The sequence below is a fragment of the Neomonachus schauinslandi genome, chromosome 10 (genome assembly GCF_002201575.2).
Source record: "Neomonachus schauinslandi chromosome 10, ASM220157v2, whole genome shotgun sequence".
Classification (NCBI taxonomy): domain Eukaryota; kingdom Metazoa; phylum Chordata; class Mammalia; order Carnivora; family Phocidae; genus Neomonachus; species Neomonachus schauinslandi.
The window spans coordinates 124316128-124340962 of NC_058412.1; the positions used below are offsets into that span (position 1 = coordinate 124316128).

Consider the following 24835-nt stretch of genomic DNA (forward strand, 5'->3'; position numbering starts at 1 on the left):
TTATTCTGTGCTCTGAAATAGTGTGAGTAAGGTGCGAGCTAGCTGTTCTTTGCAGGTTTGCTAGTTCTCACCTAGCCGACCCTCTGAGGACTGGCTAGTGATTTTTAGGGTGGTGGCTCTCAACAGGGGATGGTTTTGTCTCCCCCACCAGGGGACATTTGCCAATGTCTGGAGGCATTTTTGATTGTCATGATTTAGAGCAGTGCTCCTGGTACCTAGTGCATAGAGGCCAGGGATGCTGCTGAACATCCTACAACGTACAGGACAGCCCCCCACCCCCGATAATTTTTTGGCCCCAAATGCCAATAGTGCTGAGAAACCCTTCTTTAGAGGGAGCTTAGAACTTCACCTACCATTAGAATTTCTCCTGTGGTTATTTGTCTACTCAGATTTCCTACTTTATCTTAATCCACATTTGAAAATTTGTATTTTCCTAGAAAGTCTCCAAAGGAAGAAAATTTGGTACACTTTGAAAGTATTTACTCTGCATATTTCTTAAAGAAAAAAATCAGGGTCTGACACTTGCATGCATTTTGGAAGAGAGCAAAGGCCCCTGTAGCCGGGACGGAGCTCCTCGTGGCGGGGGAGAGATTTCTGAAGCCTCCCCCCCGCTTCCCACTCTCACCAGCTCTGCCAGGACAGGCAGGAAGATGATGATAGTGGCCGTGTTGCTGGCAAACTCGGTGAAGAAGGCAATGACAACAGTGATGAGCAGCACAGCCAGGGCCGGGGGCACGTTCTCCAGGGGGTGCAGCTGCCCACCGATCCACGCCGACAGCCCCGACTCCTGCGGGGGGGGGGGGCATCTGTTCACACCCGCGCCCGGCCCCAGCCGCCATCCCCAGGGGCTGGGTCCAGGAGGGAGGTTAGGATGCACCACCATGATGACAACAGTGACAACCATACTCCTTCACAGATGGGGAGATTGAGGCTCAGAGAGGGTCAGTGACAGGTCCAAGGCCACACATTCAGCCAACTGGCGTCAGCTTCTCTGCTTCTTGAACTGCTCTCTACTCCAACTCTGTAGGCCCAGGACCCAAACCCCTTTGTTCCCCAAATAATCCAATTGGCTCTAGCACCCCTAAGCTCCAACTTGAGTGAGAGAGGAAAACCGGACCCTCCGTGGGTGGTGATGAATGACAAAAATATTAACACAATTGTGTATACAAAATATTCATTAGTAATCTGATCATTATCATATAATAATATATACAAGATATACTATATATCATCTATAAAACCTTTATCAGATATACGTTAAATACAGCACTATCAAAATGATTATCAACAATAAAGATATTTGTGAGTAATGATAAGGATGATTATTACAATGATAACGCAACATTGTATTATTACTTATTTTATCGTAAGAATCATCACCCCTGAGGCTTTACAGGTTGCTTGGCTCCTGCATGCATTACCTCCTAAACCCTTCCCAGCCTTTCTGGAAGGCAGACATTTGTCTCTGTGTTACAGGGAAGGAAACTGAGACTGGCAAAGTTTTTGTGACTTGCCTATGGTCCCCAAAAGTAATAACCTGAGATATATTTCACACTGAGGGCCATGTACTTCTTTTTTTTAGATTGTATTTATTTATTTGAGAGAGAAAAAGCATGGGCGGGGGAGAGGCAGAGGGAGAAGCAGATGCCTCGCTGAGCCCAACACGGGGCTCGATCCCAGAACCCCGGGATCATGACCTGAGCTGAAGGCAGACGCTTAACCAACTGAGCCACCCAGGGCGCTCCAGTGCCATGAACTTCTGTAAGCAAACATGGGCCTGCAAAGCTCCCTATCACTTGGGCACCATCCTCTGGATGCACCAGTCTGTCACTGCCCCCCTTAATGAAGGGTGATGCCCAGAGCCGACGACAGCCCTCCAGGACAGAGAAAGACAAGTTAGATCGTTCCCTCCCTGGCTCCAGACTCTACCCCGCCATCAGTGTTGCAGAATTCTCTCCATGCTCTCTCTGCTGACTTCTCCAGGAGTTACTCTACGTAGGAGTATTTAAATACTTAATCAAGTGTGTGCTTACCATAGCCCTTTTAGCAACCCAGTATCCTTTGATCCTGATACACTTGGGTTTTTCAAAGAAACTTTATACATTTCTTTTATGTTTGATAGAAATGTTACTGCTTATCTAGAACTTAAAATTTCATAATGGATTCTAGAACACAGCATACTGTTTTTACATAAATAAAATACTACACCTGGGGGCACCTGGATGGCTCAGTCGTTATGCGTCTGCCTTCGGCTCAGGTCCTGATCCCAGGGTCCTGGGATCGAGCCCCGCATCGGGCTCCCTGCTCGGTGGGAAGCCTGCTTCTCCCTCTCCCTCTCCCACTCCCCCTGCTTGTGTTCCCTCTCTCGCTGTGTCTCTCTCTGTCAAATAAATAAATAAAATCTTTTAAAAATAAATAAATAAATAAATAAAATACTACACCGGTCCCCATAATTTGACTTAAAAGTTACCTTCAAGGAACGAATAATAAATGCTTAAAGATATTTTTCCCTAGGAGAGTCTTTGTAAAATTTAGACGCTTCTTTGTTTGTCTGATAGCCTAGAAATGATGGTGCATGGCAGAGTCAAGGCCCCAGCCCTTCCCCATCCAGGGAATCTTTCAAGGGGAAAATGGGGCCACTGTTTTTTCCCAGAGGCCACAGCTCTGGCTAAGAGACTGATGGCAGTTGTGTGCGATTTAAGGGAGAGGGGCTGGAGAGAGGGAATATTAATGACTTGGGTGAATGAGAAGCCAAGAGCTCCCCTGTGGCCAGGCCTCTGGGTGGCGGGCTTCCAACCAACGTCCCAGCACACTCGGGTCCTTGGCTCAGCTTCCGCAACCGCAACCAGAGGGAGGTCTGGCGGCGTCAGGGGAGAGAACCCCCTGCTGCCTGGGGTTCTCTTGGGGACTCCCAAGGGCTTCACCTGCCCTTTCCCATTCCCTTAGGTATTGGAAGCTCCGTTTCCTTGGAAACACACCGCCCCACAGTGTTCCAGGGACTCTAGAACCAGCAACAGGCAAGGTTGGACGCCGTGTGGCCAGAGGATGAGGAGAAAGGGCCCCAGAGTCAGCGTAAGCTTGTTTCCCACCTTAATCCTTCCTAGCCGTGTCATCCTGGGCAAGTAACTTAACCTTTCTGTGCCTCAGTATTCTCATCTGTAAACCCGGATATAACAGTGCCTATCCCCGAAGGTTATTACTGGGAGAAAAGGAGCAAATCTACAAAGCAGTTGGAAAATGCCCCGGAACCTGGTGACCTCCCCCCAACACGCCAGTTGTCATTATTAGCTTCAAGTCACAAGAAGCCAGAGGTGGCGAAACACTCAGAAATTGCCCAGGGTGGTGGTTGTCAAACTGTGTTCCTTATGGCCCCCAAAGATGTCAAGAGGTGCCTGAGGCCACATTGCAGGATGGGAGGGGAGAGGCTTGACAATCTTTAAGAGACTCGTAAAACACAGTAGGCTCGGCTGTGTGTATACAACTCTGTATAATAATTCCTAGGGAGAGGGCGCCTGGGTGGCTCAGTTGGTTGAGCGACTGCCTTCGGCTCAGGTCATGATCCCAGGGTCCTGGGATCGAGTCCCACATCGGGCTCCCGGCTCAGCGGGAAGCCTGCTTCTCCCTCTCCCACTCCCCCTGCTTGTGTTCCTGCTCTCGCTGTCTCTGTCTCTGTCAAATAAATAAATAAAATCTTTAAAAAAAAAATAATAATTAAAAAAAAAAATAATTCCTAGGGAGAGAGAGCCAGTGAATTTGGTTCAAGGGAAGCAAAAAGAGAGGACTTCATACACATGTGTGAGCATTCGGACCACCATACTGCTTATAAGCTGTTGACTTCGGGCAAACTGATGAACATCTCTGTTCCTTGATTTCTTCAAGGAGTTGTGGTAAGGATTAAACAAATGCATGCAAAACACAGTCCCTCTACATAGCACGGAATAGGAGTCATTACTATTTATCTGACAAGCACTTCATGTAGAGTTTACTCTGTGCTGGGCAGTCTTCTGAAGACTTGGCTAATATTAACATATTTAATCTCTATAACAACTCCATGAGGTAAGTTGTATAATTATCTCCATTTTATGGCTGAAGAAACTGAGGCACAAAGAGGTGGTGATTTGCCTGAATAAGTGAAATGACTTGCCCTAGGGTTGGAATTTTGAGCTTAGAATCTAGCTCTTACTTCATTAGGCTACCTCCCCAATAAAATAATGCCAATCATCATCATCATCATCACCATCATCACCACCACCACCATCACCATCATCACCACCACCAACATCACCATCATCACCATCACCATCATCACTACCACCATCATCATCATCATCATCACCACCACCACCATCACCATCATCACCATCACCACCACCACCATCACCATCATCACCACCACCACCACCACCATCACCATCATCACCACCACCATCATCATCATCATCACCACCACCATCACCATTATCACCATCATCACCACCACCACCATCACCACCACCATCATCACCACCACCGTCATCATCATCATCATCACCACCACCACCACCATCATCACCATCATCACCACCACCATCATCACCATCATCACCACCACCATCATCACCATCACCATCATCACCACCACCACCATCACCATCATCACCACCACCACCATCACCATCATCACTACCACCATCATCACCATCATCACCACCACCACCACCATCATCATCACCATCATCATCACCACCACCACCACCATCCTCATTCAGGTGACTCTCCAGCAGGAAATGAGGGATGGGGAAAATATACACGTTTCTACTTGCCTACAGGGTTTGCTCCCTTCTGACTTACTCTCAAGCTCCTATAACCCCGATATATTTGTAGATAAGTTTCCTCTGGTGGAGATTAAATGAGATATACATGAAGGTGCCAGAAGAAGACCAATTTTTCAATCCATGAGATAGTAAAACTATAGTAACAATAACAGTAGTGAGGTTGAAGGTGGCTCTGGTTTTAGCACCTGGTATGTATCAGCCCCGTTCTGGGCACTTTCCATGCCTCACGGCATCAACCCTCAAAACAGCCCGCTTCATGGGTCATGTCCAACAAATGTTTATTGAACATGTTATGTACCAGGACTCTTCTCAATGCCGGAACAGTAGTGAATAAGACAGATACTACCCCTGCCCTCGTGGAGCTTATGCTCCAGTAAGAGAGACACCAACAAGCAAACAAATGAGCAGGAAATTTAGGGGAAGGAAATAGTGGGGTGTTATAGGGAGAGTGGCTGGAGGGGAGGCTACTTTAGATATGGTACCAGGAAGGACCCTTGAGTTGGTGACCTTGGAGCTGACCTGAAGGGCCAGGACTCAAGATCTCAGGGAAGAGCCTTAGGCAGAAAGCAAGCAGATGCAAAGGTCCAGGGGTGCAAATGAGTCTAGTGTGGCTGACATTAAGGGGCCAGTGGGATTGGAGGGGAGCCAACGAGGAGAGAGAGGTAGGAGCTGACACCAGGGAGGTGGGCAGGGGCCAGGTCACGCTGGGCCCTGTGCGTAGGCCAAGGAAGCCTTCAGACTAGAGTCTAAATATATGGGGAGTCATGGATAGTTTTACAGCAGGAGAAAAATGCACTGAGGACACTAAGCGGTAAAGTTTAAGTGAGTTGCCAAGCTCAGAGCAAGCCCTGGGATCTGCTTCCAGCCCTCCCAAACCAGCACTAGGGAGTCCACACATCCAGGCTCACCCTGGACCCCATCCGAGGACCTGTAAGCCCCAGGAAGCCTGGCAGTGGCCTGGTGAGGGCACTGGGCCGGGGCCACGAAGCAGGATGTGCCATGAGCGCTCTGGTCCCTCCTGGGGCAGGCTGTGCTGGCCTGGGGAGGAGCCGGTACCAGCAGGGGTGGGGGGAAGGGGGCAGCTGCCAGACAAAGCCCTTGTTAAACAGAAACTCCAGCGGCGGCCCAGAGCTGGGCCAGGAGCCAGACCGGCTTCCTAGTGTGCCCAGTGGTCCTGCAGCCCAGCCCCCACTGAGCGCCGAGACTTTTCCCACCACATCCTGAACTCAGAGAAGCCTCCGGGGTACAGGGCCATCTCCTCTACCCCCTGCCTCAGAGTCAGGCAAGGCTTGTACCATCTGGATAAATGGCACCCTTTCCACTGAGTTGCTCAGGCAAGAACCTCCATGTCATCCCTGATTCTGATTTCCCTCTTTCCCCTGCATTCAATTATAATAACCAACCATGTCGGCTCTGTTCTAAGTTCCCCACATGCATCTGCTCATTTCATAACTGTAACAAGTCTATGACTTGGCACCGTTATTATTCCCATTTTACAGATGAGGAAACCGAACCACACAGTGAAGAGGTACAAGACCCACAACTCCAACCCAGACAGTCTGGGTTCGACAGCCCATGCTTTTTACCATTGTGTTGCATGGCCTCTTCAGGACCTGGATAACATGTCACTTCCTTTGGGAAGCCTTCCCTGGTACATCCCCAATAGGACGCAGTAGTGAGAAAAGTCAGACAGGAGTTCAAATCCCAGCTCTGCTACCTATGAGCTCTGTTACCTAGGATCAGTCAATTAACCTCTCTGGTCCTCGATATTCCTAAAACGGAGACAAAAACAGTACTGTTGCTCATGAGCACTCTGGTCCCTGCTGGGGCAGGCTGCCTTTTGCTCATTTTGAAGTCTATACTATTGTATTTGTATGTGTTATTTGTTGGGGAAAAATGAGCAAAATAAAAATATATGTCAGAAAAAGGAGTCGTTGGGTTGAGAACCTGAATGTGCCACCCAGACCACCTTCAGTGAAGGCCTTGTGAGTAACCTGGTATAATGGCTTAGCACTCCGGACTCTGAAGGCCTGCATGTCCCAGTGCAGGGAACCAGGGCCCTCACTGTCAGCCCCTGAGGAGCTGTCTCAGACCTGAGAGTCGTCTTGGCCGAGGTCACACTCACTCTTGGGGCGGCTCACATTCACAGACTGGTGCAGGGATGCCGGGGTATGGCCTGGCCATCTCAGACCAGTTGGGACATTTCTGAAGGGCCAGCTCAGCACCATGCTCCCTGTGGGGTTGGTGGAGGTGTCGTGGGGTCTGCTCACGATTGTGCTTCTCCCCCTGCCCTCTCCTGCTTCCTTCCTCCCCCCGTCCACAGGGAGGAACCTCAGGGGCACAACCTAACACCCCTGCTCCCTCGCCTGCATCTCAGAGTCTGCTCTCTGGAAGCAGAACCCACAAGACCACAGAATGAGGATTTAGAGAGTGAACAGGGAGTTCCTCATGCTCCCCATTTGCTATGTATTACAACAGCTATTACATTCTCTAATTACTTCCAACAACCCCGAAGAGTAGGAACTTTGATCCAATTCATAGATGAGAAAACTGGCACCCAGGGAGGTTTAGAAACTTGCCCAAAGTGCCCCAGCGAGGAGTGGTAGAGCTGGGATTTGAATCCAGATACTCTGATTCTCAAGCCTGGGCTTCTTACTCATATACACTTTAGGGATGTCTTACATTGTATCATTGTTGGAACCTGAAAATTAGAACTGAATTAAAGAAAGAAAGCAATCTGAGAAGCAATTTCAGGTTTCCTTCACCTTAATTTCAGATTAATGCTTAATTGGTTGTGGTTTTAAATGCCTTGGCTTACAAGGAGAGGTTTAGGGGTGAGGTGGAGCCCAGCATCATGAACTGCGGGTTCAAATCCTGGCTCCAACAAGCTCCTAGCTGCACAAACATAGGCAAGCTATTTAGCCTCGAGTAACCTCCGTTCCCTCATCTTTGAAGTGTGGACAGCAATCGCATCTACTTCGGTGGTGTTGATGAAGACGAACCGAGTCCCTGTTTGCAAAGTGCTCCACATGATGCCAGCACTTGGGAAGTTCTTGCTAGTGAGCCGTTAGGAGGCTGGACTCTGAAAGCAGTCTGACTGGAGTTGGAACCCCAGCTCCTGAGCAGAGTGCAATTGTACGACCTTCAGAGAGTTGCTTAACTAACTTCTCTGTGCCTCGGTTTTCCTATCTGTAAAATGGGGATACAAATATTACCCAGCCCCTAGGGTCAGCGTGAATGTTTGAAGGGTAACACTGAGGATGCACCTGTTCTGAGCAGGGCCTGCTGACACTGCACCTGCAGAGTGCTGAGAGCCAGAGCCTCCTGAAATTCTGTGCCCCGCTCCCCTCACTCTAGTCCCAGTCCCGCCTCTGAGCTCAAAGAGCCCTCTAGAACAATATTCATAATAACACTAACTGATTAATATTAATAATCTCTAATATTTATATCATGGTGGTTAAGAGTATAGGCCGTGGCGTCAAACTACCTGGATTCTAATCCTGAGTACATAGCTGTGTGACCTTGGGCAAATCACTTTACTTCTCTGTGCCTCAGTTTCTTAATCTGGAGAATGGGGATAATAATGGCATCTACCTCATAGGCTTGTTGGGAAGTTTAAATGAGTTAATGTGTGTAAAGCACGCAGAACAGTGCCCAGCCCGGGGGTGGGGGTGAGCATAGGGTTATTCCTCTGTGCCCACAGGACCCCTCGAGCCATGATAGTAGTATTTAGTGGTAGTGTGCTCATTGTGAGCTCCTTGAGAGTCTGGATCAGACCTTACTCCTTTCCTTCACAGCACCGGGTGCTGAGGATGGAGCCATGATGATCCCAATCTGGCAACTGGGGGATCTGGTGGTGGCTGGGGTGACCCTGAGCAGCCAGGACTGGAACCTGCACCCCCCTCCCCAGGCCTGCCTCCCGCTTGCGGCTCTTACCTCACAGCCTTTGGCCATGGCAAAGCCCCCGCCCAGGAGAAGGATGATGTTCCAAGGCACCGTGTCCTGGACCTTCTTCCACGTCAGCAAGGGCTCTGTCTCTGCATTGGAAGCTGGGTGGAGAGAAGACATTTAGCCTGAAGAGGGGACACCGGTCCTCCCGGGGCAGAGGGGGACCTGACACATACCCAGGACACTCAGCCTGAGGAAGTGTCACCAGCCCCTGCAGCCCCATCTTTGTGGGGACACTTGAGGGGGGGGTCTCCTGGAAGCCACAGTCTGGCTCCAGCATCTGATGTTGGGGCCTCAGGGAAAAACCCCGCGAGCATCATGAGGGGTGTCTGCTCTACTCAGAACGAAAATAATTGTCATGGCTCCCAGAGCGTGAGAACCTCCTGGAACCGGGCACCCCACCTCCATGCAGGACATCCTTTCAATTTCCCAAAACCCCTTCTGGGCAGTGCTGCTTTCACCCTCATTTACAAGAGAAAAGGCTCTCTTTGTAATTGAATGTGTACAGAGAGGGGAAAAGTGGAAGGAAATTCAGGAAAAGAGAAACGAAGAGTATCTTTGGTTCACGGAATTATGGGAGGATTTTTATGTCCTAAAAGGCAGCAGTGTCCGCGCGCAGTGGTTAGAACGGGAACCAGCAAACTTCTGGAAAGGGTCAGGGAGTGGATACTCCAGGCTCTGCAAGCCTCTGGGGAACCAGGCCGCCACTGTAGTGCGTGAGCAGCCAGAGAAAGGACATACGTGAGCGGGCGTGGCTCCCAGGGAACCCTACCGACCAAGGAGGGGTGCATTTGGGCCGCGGGCTGAAGTCTGCCACCCCCGTGTTGGGAGCACAGGCCTGGAGACAGACCCTCCTGGGTGGTGGCTCACCACACGCCCTTGAACGTGACCTGGCCTGCCTGAGCCCCCATTTCCTCGGCTGGCCCGCGGCACAGAAACAGTCCCTGGAGGGTGCTCGTGAACACTGACGAGGCAATGAGGGAGCTGCTGGTGGAGAGAGACACGGTCCCGGTCAGCTCACAGCCGCATCCCTGCGTCACTGCCTAGCACCTGGTGTGTACTCCAAAACACTTGTCGGCTAGTGGGATGCCAGATGCATCGCCCGATGCCTGGTGCAGAGTGAACACTCTTGAAATGGAACTGTCCCTGCAGGCGGCCACCAGGGAGGCGGGGAGGACAGGTCTGGCTCATGCATGGCGGTGCCCTACTTCCCAGGACAATTCCTGGTCACACAACCGTTGACATTTTGTTTCTCCCTCTCAGCTTTTTCTGTATTTCGTTATCTGAAATGAAAGCTGGAGATGTTGGGTGGCTTGGCCCTCTGCCTTTAGGCAACGAAGTATCATTTCACTAAAGAGGCAGGCAAGGTCTGAAAAAGGAAAGGGACTTGCCCCACATAGGAGAAGGCCCTGACCATGGGTTTAACATCCCGCAGATTAAATGAGTGACACGGTAAGTGCTAATGAGGCCCCCCTGCGTCACGATAGGCACACAGCCTGCACTCTGATCGTCTTCATTATGGTCCCATCCTACCATGCCCTTGCTGCTGTTTCTTCAAAGCACAGCCTCGGGGTGCCTGGGGGGCTCAGTCATTGAGCGGCTGCCTTCGGCTCAGGTCATGATCCCAGGGTCCTGGGATCCAGCCCCCGCATCGGGCTCCCTGCTCAGCGGGAAGCCTGCTTCTCCCTCTCCCACTCTCCCTGCTTGCGTTCCCTCTCTCGCTGTGTCTCTCTCTGTCAAATAAATAAAATATTTAAAAAAAAAAAAAGCACAGCCTCTAACTATGGGCCTCTCACAGTCCAGCCCCGCGTTCCGCCCGCGAGCTGTCTGCAGCAGAGGCTAAGAGCAAAGGCTCTGAAGCTGAACTAGATTTGAATCCCAGCTCTGCCCTTCGGCTGTGTGCTTTGAGCTAGTGACTCTACTTCTCTGAGCCTCAGCGTGCTCATCTACAAAAGGGAGCAATTGCAGCTCCTCAAAAACCCACTGGGGAGATGACATGGGCCCGTGGGGGCAAAGGGTTCAGCTCTGGGTGTGGCCCAGAGCAAGTCCTTGGTTATTCAATTTCACAAATAGATGTCGAGGACCTACCACTCCTCTCGGCACTGGGGATTCAGAAATGGCCAAAACCAGAGAAAATCCCTCCCCTTGGAGAACTTACATTTCCAGTAAGGGAGGCAGGTGAGAAACCAATAAATATATAATGTCAGGAAATTTAATGTGTTAGGAAGGAAAGAAAATAGGGTAGAGGGGTGGAGAGTGACAAGGGAGGGATGCTTTTCTGGAAAGTGTAGTCAGGGAAGGCTTCTCTGGGGAGGTGACATTTGGACAGAGTCTGAGTATAGTGATGGGAGTGAGCCACATGATATCTGGAGGAAGAGCTTGGTGGACAGAGAGGAAATGGAAGTCATCATTATCATCCCCATCATCATCCATGGGCACAGTGCCCAACATATAGTGGGCACTGTGTTGATACTTGCTGAGTGACATAAAGGGACAGAAATGCAAGTGTGACTCCCACCCAAGGAAGAATGGAAGGCAGCGGGTACAATAAGAAAATCAAGGTTGGCTTGGACGCCTGGGTTCTACCCTCTGACTCTGTTTAGCTAGCTGTGTGACCCTGATCAGGTCACTTTCTCTCCGTGGAAACTGGCCACTCTCTCAGGCTTCATGTAAGTCCTGGGTGCTGAGTGTGAGAACGCCTCTTTTCAGCCCAGTCTGCGCAGGCCCACTGGTGGCCAAAGGACAGGTGGTGCTCACGGAGGCCCCCGTCTCCCCATCCACCAGGCAACCCCCGAATCCCCAGCCCAAAGAGCCCTCCGCGGAAGTGGCATGCTGTACTCCATGGGCAGACCAGACCCAGCCACCAGATGTGTTCTCACGCTGCTGTTGCTGGCCCACATGGTGTTTTCCAATTCAGATTCGTGGCCAACGTTTAAAATCAGGGAGATTGCCTACAATTTTTTTGCTTCTCTTGAAAAACCAGCAAATCTGGCAAGACGAGTCCTGCTTTCCTGCACGGTGACACTCGGTGGAAACTGAGTCACAGCTGCCCTTTTATTTAAAGGCTATTGGCTTGCCAGTTTTCCACAGACCCCATGACACGAGGGGGGTGCCCTGACGCAAGGGGTCTTGCCACTCACGAGCATCCTCGGCGGCTGTTTTCCTCATATAGACATTGTTCTCTGTGTCAACAACGTAAAAGGAAAGCCGGGCGGGGAGGGCCTTGTGTCAAGAAACACATTTTCCTGCACCCAGTCGGCTGCACTCAACACTGTTCCCTCCCTGTGGGCATTTGAGTTTGCAACCTCTGTTCTAGAAAACTACTAAGGCCAGGGGTGAAGAGTATCTAAGGGACACGTTCATTCTCGTTCAGTGGGAAAGCAAGGCCCAGACAACCTAGGAACTTACTCAGGGTCACCCAGCAAATTCGGTAACACAGCTGGGATACCAAACATGGACATCACAGGCCCTCCCCACAGCCCGGGCTGAGAGGAAGCTCTGGGCTTTTGGAGCCCGCCCACAGGTGACGGAACCACGGACGGGACCCGACCAAGGGCAGCCGATCCCCAGGCTGGCTGGGAATCTACGAGGCTACGAGGTGGCCTGGTGGGAGAGCTGCCCAAATATCAAGCCAGACGAAGCAGATTCCACAGGAGGTAGAGGGACAGCAGGTGCACAGATGTGTAGCTGAAGATGAAAGGACAGAGAGCAAGGGAGGCCGTGTGCTACAGGGAGGGGCGTGAGCCGGCCGGCTGTGGGAGTGGGTGCCGTGAGAATGTGGGCATTACAACGGAGAAGACGCGCTTAGGGAACCCAAGCTCTAAAAAAAGTCAGGAACTGTACAGCAGCAGAAGTGATAAAGAGGCCAAAGCTTAGAAGCAGTAGAAACTATGGAGAGGCCAGGACATGGTCCCCGGAGTGCGTGATGAAGAAAGCCAGCTGGAAGCCAGCCCGAGGAGCAGAGACAAATCCTGCCTGGATTGCAGAGTCTTTGCCCACAGCTCCTGGGACCCGGTGTTCGCTCAGCAGCAATAACTGTTTCTGGGGCCCTGTGATATCGTCTCCCTGCTGATCCCTCTGTTATGCCCCACGCTCAGACCACTCCTCCACAATGGCACTAACCTGCCTGTGACTCTAGGTGACAACCCCACTTCTGACTCCCAGTGCAGAGCTCATCCCACCACCCCAGCTGGATTAAGCTTGTCACGGGTGCTAGGTGGCGGCACCTTGTTCCGACAGACACCTGCTGGGAACCCATCTGAAGGCCAGCCTACAGAGGCTTTGGTTTGGGTGGCTCAGTGATCCTTTTAAATGGACCTGGGACGCTGCTAGGCTGTTGTGCCTCGGTCCCCACCACTTCCTATCCGGTTCAACCTAGCTTGAGATTTGCACGTCTGGCCCCTTGGGCACCGGAGTGAGGGTCCCAACTCCAGCCTTAGACCCAGAGGCAGCAGAGTGTTTCTGTAAAAGGGTCAGCAAGTAAATATTCTGGGTTCTGTGAGCCAAGAGGCAAAATTGAGGCTACTGTGTAGGTACTTGTGTAACTAACTAAATAAATGTCCACAAATTTCTTACTGAAGAAATAAACTTTATTTATGGACACTGAAATCTGAATTTCATGTGATGTTCCTGTGTCATGAGATATTTTTCTTTTGACTCTTTTCAACCATTACAAAAATGTAAAAGCTATTCTTCGCTCCTGGGCTGTACAAAGCGGACAGCCGGCTGGATCTGGCCAACTCTAGTTGCTAACTCCCACCCTCGGCCGTCACCTCTGGCAGCCCCGAGTGCCCGGACCAGCTAAGGCCTCAGACGGAGAAAAGGGAAGAAGCGGGACCACACGGTTGGTACAGTGGGGGTCAGGTCCCAGGCGTGGGCCCTGCCTCGAGGCCATGATCACCACGCTCCGAGTCACAGCCTCACTGAGCCCACTGAGACCCCAGCCCTGACACCTTACCTTTAAAGTCAAACCACCACTTGAAAGAGGGCCTTTGGGATGGGAAGAAGAACAAGATGGTGACAATGGCCACTCCGGTGACAGCATCAGAAAGAAACCTACAATGACAAGGCCCCAAAACATGTGACCCTGGGCATCGCAGTGGGGCCACCAGTTTGGCAGATTTGCAAATGAGGATTTGTGGGAGGGAATTAGGCACTTGCTGTGAAGGGAGCGTTGTTGGAGGCCACTGGATACCGCCCTGCCTGCACTCAGCGTGGATGCAACTGCCCGGTATGCTGAAGCCCTCTCTCTGCCCATGGCTCCCTGGGGCCTTTGAGGCCACAGGAGACAAATGCTTATCCTCCTAGGAAGACAGACTTGACCAAAGAGGAGGGAAGAATCTGAGCACCATCAAATATGGGATCTGTGGAACTCCCGCGAATCACCAGAACCAGGGCTTCTCTAAGGGCTTGTATGCATTTGTTCAGCTTCTGCTTGCTTTCCTCCTGGGATGGGCAGCTTACTACTCAGAGATGCAGCCCATTCGCACCAGCAGAAAGCAGGTGGAAGCAGCCTCACAGCCCCTCACAATCTAATTACTGCCTTTCAAGGATCCACTGCATGTCTTGTGGAGGCATTAAACTCACAGAAGTCTCAGAAACAGCCCTCTGGGGCAGGCAGCTTCCATCTCAGATGAGGAATCTGAGGCTCAGTGAGCAGAAGCAACTTGCTCAAGGCCAGGCCATGGTGCATGCAGGAGATGGGCACTGAACCCAGATTTGCCTGGCTCCCAGCTCAATGAAGCATAGAGCCAAATGTCCACAAAAGCCCTTTGATCCCACACATTTGGGAAGAAGAGTATTCAAATGGCCAAGAACCTAGAAAAGATGGTCAATATCACTGCATTAGAGAAATAGAAACTCCATGCTAATGGAGTATCATTCATCAGCTAACAAGCAAAACTTGAAAGTGTGATGATAGTACCTAATGGGGACGTTGGAAAACATACTGGCAGTGTGAAAAGAAACTGGTTTAACCTTCTGGAGGGCAGCTGACAACAGGTTTCAATCCTTTACATGTGAGTACCCCTTGTCCAGTTATCGTACTTCCAGTTATCAGGAAAACTGGGCTCTTGTACACAGATTATGTATAGGGATGTTCAATATGGATAAGAGGGGGAAAAATGGAAGATTTTTAATACAGACATGTGTAAATAACTTGTGTATATGATGTATATATATAAATGTATGTATATATGTATATTACATATACATGTAATATGTATATTATTATGTAATAAATATGTATATTATACATGTATATATAATAGTATATCTATAATGAAATACCCTGTATCTGTTTTTTAAAGATAAAAGATAACATCAATGTTTATGCATTGACATAGAAGTGCAACCAAGATATTTTGTAAATCAAAAGAGAAGTTTTTATTTGCAGTATGAGACACAATCCAAAAGGAATTGATTAATAGATTAAGGTGCTATCATTCTGTAGAATACTATGGAGGGTGTAAAAAGAATGAAGTAGGTCAGAAATAGTAAGTTGCCCGTGATTATATTCTTTCTAATAAACTATAAACTTTCTAATTTTTGTAACATGTATACATGTATATATGTCTGTGTGTATGTATTATTATGTGTGCCTGTGTATATCAGATCTGTTAGACACCAAACTTTTAATTGGATAATCTCTTCATTTACCAAAGGTAAATTCAGCATTATTTGAAGTTTTTTATAATGAGTATGCATAACTTTTATAATTAAACAAAAAAGGAAAAAGCAGATCACAAATAATATGTCTGCTATAATCACATTTCTGTTAAAAAATCTTTTGTTTAGATAGGTTTCTTTTTAGCTAGTTTGCATGTATTTTTACAGGTAAATCTATCGAAATATAATTAACATGCAATAAAATGCACCCATTTAAAGGATATAGTTTACATTTTGTCTAATGTATACAGTTTTGTAACCACCCATGGGATTAAGATAGAACCGTTCCCAGATAGGCATTTTTAAGTCAGGAAAGATGTGTATCAGAATTGGAGACTGAGTTTCTAGGTGATTTTCACTGTCTTTGTATTGTTGGAATGTTTGCAACACCCACTTTTCATCTGAAAAAAAATGACAAAGTATCTACATTTTGGAAAAATAAGACAATGGTAGTAAGAGCCACTCTTCTTGGCTCCATGAAATGACATTGCTTCTTCCTCATAATAACCCGCATGAGATCAGAACCTTATATCACCCATTTTACCATGGGGCATTTGAGGCTCCGAGAGTCACTACACTCCGAGAGTATAGAGCTGCTCTATCCAATATGGCAGCCACCGGCCACATGTGGCTAGTGGACGCTTGAATTCTGGCAATACCAAACTTAGGTGTGCTGCCTTATAAAATGCACACCAGACTTTGAAGATTGAGTATGAACAAAAGTAAAATATCTCAATAATTTTCATATCGATTACATGTTGAAATAATATACTGGGTTAAATGAAATATATTACTAAAATTAATTTCATTTTTCTTTTGACTTTTTAAATGTGGCCACTAAAACTTGGAAATTACGTGTGTGTCTCACATTATATTTCTACCGGATGGTGCTGATGGAAATCATCAGATCTCACTGAAGCCAGAGGACATATTTCCTATCTAATCATATTTTGACACACCAGAATCTGACACAGTTGCCTACTCGCTCTTTCTTAAAATGCTCCGCAATCTTGGCCTTTGCTTGTTTGTTGCTCCTGGTTTCCCGCCTACCTCACAGCCTGCTTCTTCCATTTCTCTCCTCTACACAGCTCCCAAATGTTTGGGGACCTCAGAGGCTTCTACACTCTCCCTTGCAGGATTTGAAAAACATATTTGACTTGACAAGTCTAACCCAAGTCCAAAATCGAATTGTTGATAAGCCATCCACAGCCCAGCCTCCTAGGGAATGTTCTTCTCCAACTAACCACCATTCATGCTGGTGCTCCAAACCTCGTGTCCCCAAATCCTACCAGATGGCAGGTACTATCATTTCTAACTTTCAAACAGATCTTGATGGCTGCCTATCCAATGTTACCACTTTGACACACACCAGCGAGGCCTTTCCCCTAGACCAAGGCTCAGTGAGCGTCTTCTGTAAAGGGCCACATAGTAAACACTCTTGACTTTGCAGCCCATATGGCCTCTGTCCCGACTCATCTTTGATGTTGCAGTATGAAAGCAGCTGAGGACAATACATAAGTGAACAGGTGTGTCTGAGTTCCATGAAACTTTATTTGTAGACATGGACCTTTGAATTTCATATAATTTTCATGTGTCACAAATATTATTTGTCTTTTGATTTTTTAGCCATTTAAAAAGGTAAAAGCCATTCAAAAACAAGTGCTGGGGCCAGATTTGGCCCAGGAGCCTTAGTTTGCCGGCCCTGTCCTAGAAGACAGGGTCTCATCTAGATGGTGTTAGAGCTCCTACCTGTTTCCCCCATCCATCCCCTAATAAGTAGAGCTAATACTTTCCTGAGTTCTTTCCATGTGCCCTTTTAATCACTTGACATGAACTAACTCATTGATCCTTGGAACAATCCAGTGAGAACTGTACTATGACAATACCATTTCATAGATGAGAAAACAGGCACAGAGCCTCCCACACGGAAAAGACACAAATGTTTTATGTGTCCAACAAGACTCTCCAGGATCTGGCTCTCGCCTACCCTTTCAGCCACGTCGTGCTGACTTTCCTCCCTTCCTGCCGAGCCTCCTTGGTCACACTGGGCTTCTTTCAATTTGCCAAATGTGCTAAAGTAAGGTCCTGCCTGTGGCTCTCAGTAGACCTTCCCAGCAGGTCTCCAGTGCTCATCGCTCCTCTTCCGATCTTTACTTCCTCCCAGAACCACCCAAAGTCAATGTCCCCGCCCGTTCTTTCATAATATAGTCCTCTCGCTCTTTCTTTCTTTGCACTCATTACAATCTGCAGGGTTTTGTTGTCGAGCTACTTGCTTTTGTCTGCGTCCCCAGCATCTAGCACAATGTGGAGCACTTAATAGGCGCTCGATAGATGTTGACCGATTGAACGAACAAACTAATGAGTGCATGAATGAATGAATGATGTGCTCAGCGTTGCACCACCATTTACAAGGGGCAGAGCTGACGTTTGACCCTAGTTTTGCCTGATTCCAAAGGCAAAGCTCCTAACACATGAGAACCCAAAATGTTCTATCATCTGTACCTAAGCTTTTTTGAGGGTAAAGGAAGGCGCTGTTTATAGTCACACGGGACCAAGGGTGTACACCTAGCCCGGCCCCTCCACGTGCACTGCGTCTCCAGCTCCAGGTGGCCCATCCCAGAATCTTCCCTGTGGGGCTCCACCCCCCGCGTCCCCCGAGTCTCACCCAGGGGTGAAGAGGCTGGCCCAGCCAGGGATGAACTTCGGATCCCGGGAGAAGAGGAGGATGGCGAACATGCAGAAAAGGGTGAACACGGCCTGTTCGGCAAACCTGTGGCACAGATAGGCAGGCGCCATGCTGATGGTGGGCTTTGGGTGGACCGCAGGGTGGGAAGGCCTGGGGCGGGTGCCTGCTGGCTGTCACCCGGCCTGGGCCCTGCCTATGAGAAGCTTCGAGAAGTAATCCACTCCTCGGAGTGAGGGGAAGGGTATCTTGGGGTGTAAGGGATTCCTGCCCAGGGGCCCCCACACTCCCCCAGGATCCTTCCAGAGCATTCAGGCACCATCTTCCCCCCAAGTTATTTATATCATGCCCACCGGGAATTTCCCAAGATCCTAAGGAGAATCACCAGAGAGAAAGAAAAAGCAAAGCAGAGGTGGAGTCAGAAAAGCAGAAAAAAAAGGAAACAGATAGAAACAGAGGTAGGTAAGAGACAGAGGGACAGTCATACATTCAGAGGAAGATGGATGCACTGAGAGGGCAGACAGACAGGGAGAGGGGCAGACACACAGAATCCCCAAATGTTGGAGTAAATGTCTACCCAATGTGCCCATTCCACAGACTGGAGCAGAGCCCAGAGAGGGTTAGCGCTTTGCCCAAGGCTACATAGGAGTTAGTGGCAGAGCCAGGTCCTGGGTGCAGACCTCCTGACTCCTAGGTACTTTCCCTGAATGGGAACCGTGCATTGAAAAAGGTCCCGGAAGCTGCCCGAGGGAGTGTTGGGTATCCCATGTGCCAGGAGGGAAAGAGTGCATTAGCTGGAAGGGCAGGAGGCCCCACCCCACCTGCACCCTGAGGGGCTTCCTGGTCCTCAGGGTATTTACCCCAGCACCAGGGCAAGAGGCTGACTGTATAAGCCACCCCCCTACCCTCCATCTCCAGGCTTCTAGGCCATCGTCCTGAAATTCCCCCGGAACTCAGCCCCCAGGGGTCCAGAGGTCAGGCCAGGAGGTAGGTTTCCTGAAAGTCTATGCTGGGCTCCCTCCCCACCCCAGGAACCCCCGTAGTACCACGCACTTGATGGGTCCCAGGTTCTGGAATTCCTCCCGAATCACGGCGCGAGCCCTGTCTTCTGCATCAGTTTTGATCTCAGATTTCTTCTTCCTCCAGCCCCTGAAACAGAGTAGGGAGGTGAGGAGTGGCCACTGCAAGTATGACTAACTCCTCAACTCCCCCCCCACCCCCCACCCCATGGCCAAGCCTCATTATCTCTATTCTGGAGACTGCAACAGTCTGCTGAGTGGCCTCCCTGCCCATCTTCCCTTTTGAAAATCTGTTCTCCCCACCTATAGCTTTGGTGGTCTTTTAAAAATGTGAGTCTGATCATAAGACTCCCAGGCTTACAATTCTTTAGAGGGTCAAACAGGCACCTGAATAAATTAATGGAACAAAATAGGAAGTCCAGAAATAGACTGGGGATTTTGTCTATGATCAAGTTGGTATCTCAGACTGGTGTAGAAAAAGAGCTATTCAGTCAGTCGTGTTGAACATGTAGATCAATGGGATGGAATTGTGAGTTCAGAAATAAACCCATACTTCCATGCTCAGTTGGGTTTTGGCAAGGATACCAAGACCATTCGATGGGGAAAGAATAGCCTTTTAACATATGATGCTAGGACAACTGGATAGCTACATGCAAAAGAATGAACGTGGACCCCTACCTCAAACCACATAAAAAAATTTAACTCGAAAATGGATCAGACCTAAATATAAGGGCTAGATGTATAAAATTCTTAGAAGAAAACATAGGGGTAAATTTTTCTGGCCTTGGGTTAGGCAACTATTTCTTAAGATATAACACCAAAAGCTCAAGCAACCAAAGATAGAGAAATCAGACTTTGTTAAATTTAAAAACTTTTGTGTGTCCATAAATATCGTTGGACAGCTGGGTGGCCATCTGGAACAAAAAGTGAAGTTGGATCCAAACCTCACATTGCATCCTAAGGACAAACTCCAAACAGGTAAAATATTTCAGTGTAAAGACAAACAGATGAAAAAAAAAAAAAACTAGATAAAAACATGAGATTATTTTTTTTTACAACTCCTGTAATGGGAAAATCTTTCTAACTATAATTGAAAATTCAGAAGCCACATGAGAAGGATTAAGAGTAAACACTAATCTTTTAATATATAAAGAGTACTAGAAATCAATAAGACCAAGATCAATAATCCATTTGAAAAATGTACAAAGGATAGAAACACAGTTTAACAAGCCACAAGAAAGAAAATACCAGTGGCTTTTATGAAGATAGGAAAGTTTTTCATGTTGCCCTCAATATGAAAAGGTGCTCAAAATGGCTCATAAAATGAATGCAAATTATTTTTCTCTTATCAGATCGGCAAAAATCCACTGCTGCAGGGAAGCAGACACTCTCATACATTATAAATGGGAGAACAAATTCGTACGAGTCCTATGGAGAATGACTTGATAATCTATTAAAAGGAAAAGGTGTTTATTCTCTGACTCCAAAATCTCACCTATGGAAATTTACCTTACAAAAATACATGCGAACATACAAAATCATATCTGTCAGGGAGACTAGTCACCAGAAAATATACTATATCTGCCTGTATTTGTTTAAGGAAACCCTGAAAGATTACCCAGGAAACTTGTTTTTGGGGGAATTATTGGGTGACTGGGTAAATGAAGGCATGGTTGGGAAGAACCATTCTCACTGCATACCTCTTTGCATTGTTTTGATTTTTGAACCATGTGTATGTGTTGTTTATCCAAATTAAAACAGCAACAACAAATGAATATATTTTTTTAAAAATCCTCACAATGGCTCTTTTGTATGAAGATCAAACTCCCACAAGACCCTCAATGATCTAGCCCAGAGTTTCTCAACATTGGAACTACTAACATATTGGGGCAGGATCTTTCTCTGTTGTGGGGTGGGATCATTCCCTGCTGCAGGAGGCTGACTTGTGTATTGCAGAATGTTTAGAAGCATCCCTGGCCTCTACTCACTAGATTCCAGTAGTAATTCCTCAGTTGTGACAACCAAAATGTCTAAAGATATTGCTAAACGTCCCCGGGGACAAAATCGTTCCCAGGTGAAAACTCCTGCCTCATTCCCTGGCCTCATTTCCCATAAATTTCCCTTATCCCCTGAACTCAGTCACTTTAACCTTTGAGTTCCAGAACATCCCTTGCTACCTTCAGCCTCAGGACCTTTGCACTTACTGTTCTATCTGCTTAGAATGCTCTTCATCGTGCCCATTTCCTCCCCTCCCTTTACTGAGTTAAGTCTATGCATTCTTCATATCCCAGTTCAAAAGTCCCTTCCCCAAGGAAGCTCTCCCGACCTCCCATTCAGGTGGGAGCCCTCCAGGGCACAGCATTGTATCTCACAGTCTTTTCCTTCACAGCACTTACGACTGGCATTCCTGCGGCACTTGGCTGCTCCCTGTCTGTCTTCCCCACCTTGAGTGTAAGCTCCCCAAGGGCAGGGAGGGTCTCTGCCTTGCCCACTGCTACGTGCTCAATACCTGTAACAGTGGCAGGCACCCAGTGGGTGCTCAGCGGACATTTGCTGAGTGAAGATGGTGTCCATGGCATTGGCCTGAAACTTCTCTGTTACCCAGAAACATCCTCTACCTGCATTTCCTCCATCCTCTCGTGGCCAAGTTCTGCAGATACCTATTAGATTGAAACAGGTCGACTGGAAAAACAGGCTCTATTTCCACCATTGTCCTGGGCAGTTTACACACCCTGCCTTGTTCAGCCTTTGCTTTAGCTGGGGATAATTTTTAGCCCCAATCTTTAGCCCCAATCTACAGGTGAAGACATCAAACCTCAGGGTGGTTACCAAATTGCTCAAGATCACATGGAAGGGTGATTAGAATTCTGGTCTATCTGAGTCCAAGGTCAGGACTTGCCTCTTCGGGCTAACGCGGGCTTTGAACCCCGAGTTTCTCCTCTGAGGTGTTCTGGAAGGCACATGAGTCAAGGAACACCATGATCAGAGCCTTTCTAGTCTCAAACATTTTCACATCTCTTTAACCCAGAGTAACTTTTACTGGTTTCATTTTACAGATGAGCAAATTAAGGCTCAAAGAGGTGAGGGGATAGAGTCGGAGAACGACTCTATGACACGCCTGCTACCCCCAGCCCTGAGCTGTCACTCCTATGTTAGGACGTCCCCAACTCCAGGCGTCTGTAACCTACCTTCACAAACGTTCCCATATCCACATACCACCTGGCTCATATTTGCTTAATATTTTCCTCCGAATAGACTCATCATTTCAATTAAAGAAATGTATGTAAATAAAAAACTTTATATTACTCCCATAAATGGAAAACAAGAATCACTGGTCATAAAAAAAAAATCATAAAGATAAAAACACAAAAGCAAAGCAATTATTACACTCTGGCTAGACTCCATTGCTGGCTTAGGTCTCTGGAACTGACGCTTGCTCTTTGTTTAAAAAGCTGATTTGGGGGGCGCCTGGGTGGCTCAGTCGTTAAGCGTCTGCCTTCGGCTCGGGTCATGATCCCGGGGTCCTGGGATCGAGCCCCACGTTGGGCTCCCTGCCCCGCGGGAAGCCTGCTTCTCCCTCTCCCACTCCCCCTGCTTGTGTTCCCTCTCTCGCTGTGTCTCTCTCTGTCAAAAAAATAAATCTTAAAAAAAAAAAAAAGCTGATTTGGGAATGTTGGAGAAGTATTACGGTTTCTCCACCACCCAACTGAGACTTGCTCCATTCTATGAAAATTGATAAGGGATTCTTTTTCTCACTCTATGAGTCGATGTTATTTAATACCTTGTCCTCATGCCACCCCAAGTTATCTCCTGTACCAGCGCCCCATAAAATGGGAGAGAGTGCACTTCCCTCTCCTCTGGTAGGAGTGTTTGTCTTACTTAAAGGGCAGTGCTATCCGTAATTACCGATGATGGGGGACATTAACTGAGGGCCTGGGCGTCGCAGGCAGGTCACACCACATAACCCTCACATCCCTGGGAGGTGAGGTCTCCTATAGTCACCGCATGAGACGGTAACATGAGATTATAGGGATGATCCTCGGTTTCCGTAGGAGGAAACTCGACTTGAGAAGACCACTCTCTACCCAACGAGAAGGAAGCTGGAACTCCAGTTGGCCTCAAAGCTCAAAGTAAGCATGAGGGGTACCTCAGGGTCATTCCGCCGTACAGGAAGGAGATCCACAGCCAGCCCACCAACAGGAACAGCACCATGAGAGGGAAGGCGAAAATGAACCAGGAGCCGAAATTCACCACATCGCACTGTGGGAAGAAACTGGAAGAAGTGGGGGGAGGGGGGGATGAGATCCAGCCAAGGTCAGCCACGCCGACGTATACTTCATACGTACAGGCAGCTCTTTCTTAGCTAGAACCCTGAGGTTTATATATAGAAACTAGAGTATGCTTAATATTAGCAGTGGGATTGAAGGTATTTCAAGTTTTTCCCCTACATTTTTCTGAATGTTCTATAATGTACCTACATAATCAGAGTAAAGTAATAAAATGTATTTGGGGAGCAAAGGCCAAGGGGGACACTCAGGGCAGGCATTTCTCCACCTCCTCGTGCTCCTGGCTAGAGAATCAGAACCCCGTATTACTTGGCATTCATTCTAAATCCCCTCCTTCTAGACCAGAAGGTCCAAGCTCATGCAATTAAATGTTGTGTGTGGTTTGCATGTGATTTGCATGTAATTGACTCAAATTCCTTCACATTTGATATTTTTATTTATACCGCCAGTATTTTTTCCTTAATTTCTTTTCAAGTTGGAACAAAGTCCTGCTCGCATCAGGGTGGGCAGGCAGCCCGAAAACCCTCTGACAGCACCTGCCCCCTTCTCTGCCCCGTTCCTCCCTATCCCCCAACTCGGTACCTGCCCCAGAAGGCCCCAGAGCCCACATCTTTCCTGTCCAACCCCGGGGATGTGCTCCAGCTTCATCCTCCTGGCCGACTGGCCCTTTGCTGGCACTTCCTTCTAACCGAGGACACTAAGGGGCCAAACCCAGGTTGTCCTCATGTCTCAAGCAGGACCATCTTGGCTTCTGGTTTTTCAGTCCTTAAGCAAAAAACACAAGGCACAGCCAGGCCTTGCTCAAAGATGAAAAGACATGAAAGGTGTGCAGTGGGCTTAAGTCAATCGGGGGGAAATACTGATGCCTGGCCCCCATCCACATCTCCTGAATCAGAATCTCTGCAACGGAGACCCAGGCATATTTTTCTCACCCTCCCGGCTGACTCTACTATGCACCCGTGGCTGAGGATCACTGGCTTCTATCATCAACTTGGAAAATCAAAAGATTTTAGAACCTGAGAATATAGTGGAGGATTAAGCTTTTAAAATCGGCTCAGGAAGCAAAACACGAGTGTACTTAGAATTTCTCATGAAAATCACTTTGATTAAAAGTGATAGCAAACCTGCTCTCAGGAAGACCAGCTTTCCCCCATCCTCCTGGGAAGTCCTTGTTTCTTTGGTTGACTGTCAGGTAAAGAAGTTGCCCAGCACCTGGGGCCATGTTGCATAGTAAATACTTCTGTTGTGTTTGTTTGCCAAATGCATCTCCACTGCAAAGGAATCTTAGAATCCCCACCTCTCAGAAAATCTTAGGAACAGAATCTCGAAATACTGGAATTGTTTACATCTTCAAACTAAGAGGACTTGGGATAAGGGAATTGACAAGTCATGCCATCTGACTTTCTTCAAAAGAATCTT

General features: G+C 48.1%; 1 protein-coding gene across 1 annotated transcript in view; it reads right to left on the reverse strand.

Moving 5' to 3' along the window:
* Positions 1-24835, reverse strand: part of SLC13A3 (solute carrier family 13 member 3) — a 67941-nt gene that overhangs the window by 5058 nt on the left and 38048 nt on the right. The window contains exons 6-11 of the mRNA XM_021689342.2: positions 23278-23403; positions 19165-19260; positions 18094-18198; positions 13720-13817; positions 8751-8863; positions 626-787 (exon numbers count right to left, since the gene is read on the reverse strand). Of these exons, the coding sequence (XP_021545017.1) occupies positions 626-787; positions 8751-8863; positions 13720-13817; positions 18094-18198; positions 19165-19260; positions 23278-23403 (700 nt within the window). The remainder of the gene's footprint in view (positions 1-625; positions 788-8750; positions 8864-13719; positions 13818-18093; positions 18199-19164; positions 19261-23277; positions 23404-24835) is intronic.